We start from the raw sequence: 4,584 nt of genomic DNA on the forward strand, positions 1-4,584 counted from the left end.
TTATTTAATTAAATAAAAATTATTAAGTGCATTACTATAAAAGATTAGGGTTAACTTTCTTTGAAACCCAACAGCAAGAAAAAAAGCAGATTGGTTAAGTGTTTTATTTTTCATGTATATTCTTTATCTATAATTATACAAGTAACTAAAATGTAAAAATAGGGATCCTTTTAGGTTTGTTAAGATTAGATTAGTTAAAATAAATAATAATAGTATTATAATAGAAATGTTTCACGAGGTTCACGCAAGCAGCTCCTGGGTAATGTAATTCGTTAGCATAACATGAGTTGTACGTTCCCCGAGTGATTTACAACTTATAATGGTGCGGATAGTAGTTAGACATGGTTCAAAGGGCAATAAAACAGTAAAATTTAATTATAAATAGATATATACTGTTACGAATTTAGAGCTACTTAGGATAAACAAATGTAATTTCATGTTACAATTTTAAGTCATTTGAGAAAAAAAAAATGGTAATTTAGGTTTATTAATTTTTTTTTGCGATAATGAGGTGGGTCAATTTGACCAATCCCTTTTTGAGATAGGGTAGACAAAATAACAGATAAACTATAAAGTTTTAATGAAAAAAATATGTTAGCTTTGTTATGAGATCTTAATGACCAAGCAGGTCTTGGCTATGCTGAACTGTTGACTAGAGTAGCTGTTTCACAACTGGGGTTTGTGAACCATTGGTGGATTGCAAGAGTTATTGGGATGAGTCACAGAAACATTCTTGTTTACTGAGTTGGGAATCTCGGGATATGTCCGATTGATGAAAATGTTATTGTTGATGTACTTACTAAAGTATGATACCAGAATTTTTTTAAATATGTTATTAGAGATTAAGATAAATTTAAAAGATACTCCTACATTCTGGATCCTTTTTTTTTTTACATCTAGCTTCTCAGCATGGTCTATTTGAGGTCTCATCTGATGTCATAGCAATTGTGTCTCATGGAACAGAAGAAAGAATTAAGAATCTTGTTGAAAGACTCGGTATTATAGCTGAACATCGTCTAGAAAGCTTGAAAGTATGTCGTATTTGTTGGTTGTAATATTAAACTTGTCCTCTTTGGTTTTTTTTAAGATTTTTGGAGGAGTTACCGTTAAGTTATAAAATGACAGCTTTTCGTGTTAGAATGTTACAGGTAATATTAATTAATTTTGGTATATTTTTCTTATTTAAGAAAGCACAGAAAAGTTGTGTTATGTTCAAAATAGATTGTAAAAAGAGTTTTTAAAATGTGCAGTTATTAGCTTTATACTGAAGTTTAATTGCACTTAATAAGAACAGTGTTGCTCCTGGAACTGGATGCCTCCACACGGATCGTGTTCATTCTGACGATCACGATTATACTATTTTTTTAACTTTCTTCAAACACTCCACTTTACATGGACACCAGTCTTCCAGTCTGTGTTTAACAAGATCATTAAGCCTGTAGGAGCTTCATTAGGGAACTTTACATGTGTGTGCTTAAAACGGGATTGCTGTGACTTTAGTTTATTTGATCATTGTGCTGCAGTTTAAGAGAGTGGCTTTATTACAATGGCTATTTATTATCTGAGGTTTGTTTTTCATGATAATAGCCTTTGCTTTGCAGATGAGGTGTTACTCCTCATTGGCCTGGGATGAAGTTTCAGACCTGTTGCTGTCTAAAAAAAACACTGATTTGAAGGTTTATCTGCTTCCCGAGGCTCTTTTTTTTGTTGTTGCAAGTATTTAAAAATAAGGCTGTGATATATATTTCTTTAGCCTAACTTATAGCAGAAATCCACTATTTGTAAAGGATTTACCTTAAACCAAATATGCAGTTGTTAAATGTTGCCTGAATCACCACTATAATGGCATATGACAATTATTCTTATAAAGTGTGATGTTGCCTGAGGTACCACTATAATAGCATATGACAATTATTCTTATAAAGTGTGATGTTGCCTGAGGCACCACTATAATAGCATATGACAATTATTCTTATAAAGTGTGATGTTGCCTGAGGCATCACTATAATAGCATATGACAATTATTCTTATAAAGTGTGATGTTGCCTGAGGCACCACTATAATAGCATATGACAATTATCCTTATAAAGTGTGATGTTGCCTGAGGCACCACTATAATAGCATATGACAATTATTCTTATAAAGTGTGATGAAACTTTCGTATTAAATGTTTGAAAACTGTAACACCTTCTTGTAGTGGTCTTTAATATTTGGTTTTGTTGTTTTTACAGAATGATCCGAGGTACGAACTCCAGCAAGACGTTAGGGGTCAATTAAAGTTTTTAGAAGAATTAGATAGATTAGAGAAAAAACGACATGAAGAACAGGAGAGAGAAATTTTAATGAAGGCTGCCAAGGTTATTATTTATGTTATTTTAAAATATGAGCGACAGTTAATGTCAATTTATACTTGGAAGTCTGTGTAGAAGTACATTTGTGAAAACATTTAAACTTTGTTCTATTATATTAAGGTCATCACTCTAGTTTTGACCAGCTTGTAAAGACATAGTTGTTTTTATATCACTTTTGTAATTCATTTGAGAAAAAATACATTATGGAAGACAGTTATAATCTTGCAGTTTTACATATAATCTGAGTAATTGGAAAATAAAAGGTGTATGAATTTTAATAAACCTAATTTTTACCACAGAGTCGTTCCAAAGTCGAAGATCCGGATAAGATGAAATTGAAACAGAAAGCTAAGGAGGTTGGTTTGATGTTTTTCTTCTGAAACTTTCAGTAAACTAATGATAATATCTAAAACATAAGATATGCATGGAAAATGTTTGTTTTGGATGAAATTGAGATTGAACTGGTGCTAAATGGAGCAAAGTTTTACATGTTTAACTTATAAAGAACATTGTTAATGTTCATGTGTTTTTCTTCCAGTTTTCAGTCATGATATATAAAAATTGCATCAGTGACAAAATTGGAAATATCTTAAAACTAGCCCCCCCAGTGGCACAGCGGCATGTCTCCAGACTTACAACGCTATAATCCGGATTTCGATACCCTTGGTGGGCAGAGCACAGATAGCCCATTGTGTAGCTTTGTGCTAAATTACAAACAAACCAAATCTTAAAACTAATTGGATAACACTGGTAAATTTATAACAATGAACTTGGATGACAACAACCATGATTATATCAGTAGGTCCTTCAAAATACCAAACTTTTTTATTACAAGCTTTTATTCTGGATCAAAAGATTAATAGTGAAACATTTTTTCTATTAATGGTTTTATTCATTTACTTTTAATTTAGCTAAGTTTTGTTATACTATAGAGATTGCTTTGTAGGATAACTATATTTGAATCATGATTGTAAAATATGTTTATAATTTAACTTTACAGACTAACTGTACAGGTTTCCAAGGTATATAAGATATTCATATTGATATATCAAATAATTTATCAGAAAAGAAAACTCCAGCTACTGATAATATGTCAAAACATTTCTTGTACAAAAATGAGAACCAGACAAATGGTTTTAAAGTAGAAGTTTGGTGTCTTTGTATTAAAATGTAAAACTTGAAAAACATTCCCCCACACTGGTTTTACTCACCTTACTGAAACAACATTTTTAATTACTGTGTTTCTACAGATGCAACGGGCAGAATTAGAAGAAATGAGACAAAGGGAAGCAAACATGACAGCTCTTTTAGCCATTGGTCCTCGAAAGAAACAGAAATTAGATATATCTAAAACAGGACTAAATTCAGTAAGTATTGGAAGGTAGTGTCAGAGTTCGAATTAGATACTTGTACTACAGAACTAAGCCTTTTAAGTAAATCCCTAGAGAATTTATTTTGTCTACAAGGGTAAAAATTTCCAAAAAAGTTATGAAAATTTAAATAAAGTATTTTTCCTGAAAAAATATCTTGAGAAATTTTTTGGCCTTTCTCGAACGGCATGCATTTTAACTAAACGAAATACGAGTTAAATAATCCAAGTGAGATTATTAATAAAGAAATATTTTGACTTCAACTTGAAAGAACAGTTGAAGTTTAGGGAAGAAAAAGTCATAAGAATTGAAGATTATCCCTATCAGGTTAAAGTGTGTACATCACAACCTTTTAGAGAGTAGAAAGGCAAATTGTTAATTTATTGAATGACAAATAGTGCCATGTTCTGTTCAGTACAGAGTATTGTCTAATTTTTCGTCAGTTTGAAAGTTTATCTTGCTGTGTTTATCTTGTAAGGTATGTTCACAGGTAGCTCATGTGGTGTGTCATTCAATATAATAACTTCAGGTATGTTCACAGGTAGCTCATGTGGTGTGTCATTCAATATAATAAGTTGAGGTATGTTTGCAGGTAGCTCATGTGGTGTGTCATTCAATATAATAACTTAAGGTATGTTCACAGATAGCTCATGTGGTGTGTCATTCAATATAATAACTTAAGGTATGTTCACAGGTAGCTCATGTGGTGTGTCATTCAATATAATAACTTCAGGTATGTTCACAGGTAGCTCATGTGGTGACACCACATGAGCTACCTGCGAACATACCTCAAGTTATTATATTGAATGACAATTATATTGAATGACAACTTGAGGTATGTTTGCAGGTAGCTCATGTGGTGT

General features: G+C 31.6%; 1 protein-coding gene across 1 annotated transcript in view; it reads left to right on the top strand.

Annotated features, from left to right (window-relative positions):
• LOC106472512 (transcription initiation factor TFIID subunit 4-like) overlaps positions 1–3,718 on the top strand; it is a gene marked incomplete at its 3' end in the record, with an annotated part of 34,391 nt that extends 30,673 nt beyond the window's left edge. Inside the window, exons 11-14 of the mRNA XM_013933168.2 lie at positions 901–1,031; positions 2,232–2,357; positions 2,651–2,707; positions 3,602–3,718. Of these exons, the coding sequence (XP_013788622.2) occupies positions 901–1,031; positions 2,232–2,357; positions 2,651–2,707; positions 3,602–3,718 (431 nt within the window). The remainder of the gene's footprint in view (positions 1–900; positions 1,032–2,231; positions 2,358–2,650; positions 2,708–3,601) is intronic.
• Positions 3,719–4,584: the final 866 nt, after the last annotated feature.

The sequence above is a fragment of the Limulus polyphemus genome, unplaced genomic scaffold (genome assembly GCF_000517525.1).
Source record: "Limulus polyphemus unplaced genomic scaffold, Limulus_polyphemus-2.1.2 Scaffold5392, whole genome shotgun sequence".
Classification (NCBI taxonomy): domain Eukaryota; kingdom Metazoa; phylum Arthropoda; class Merostomata; order Xiphosura; family Limulidae; genus Limulus; species Limulus polyphemus.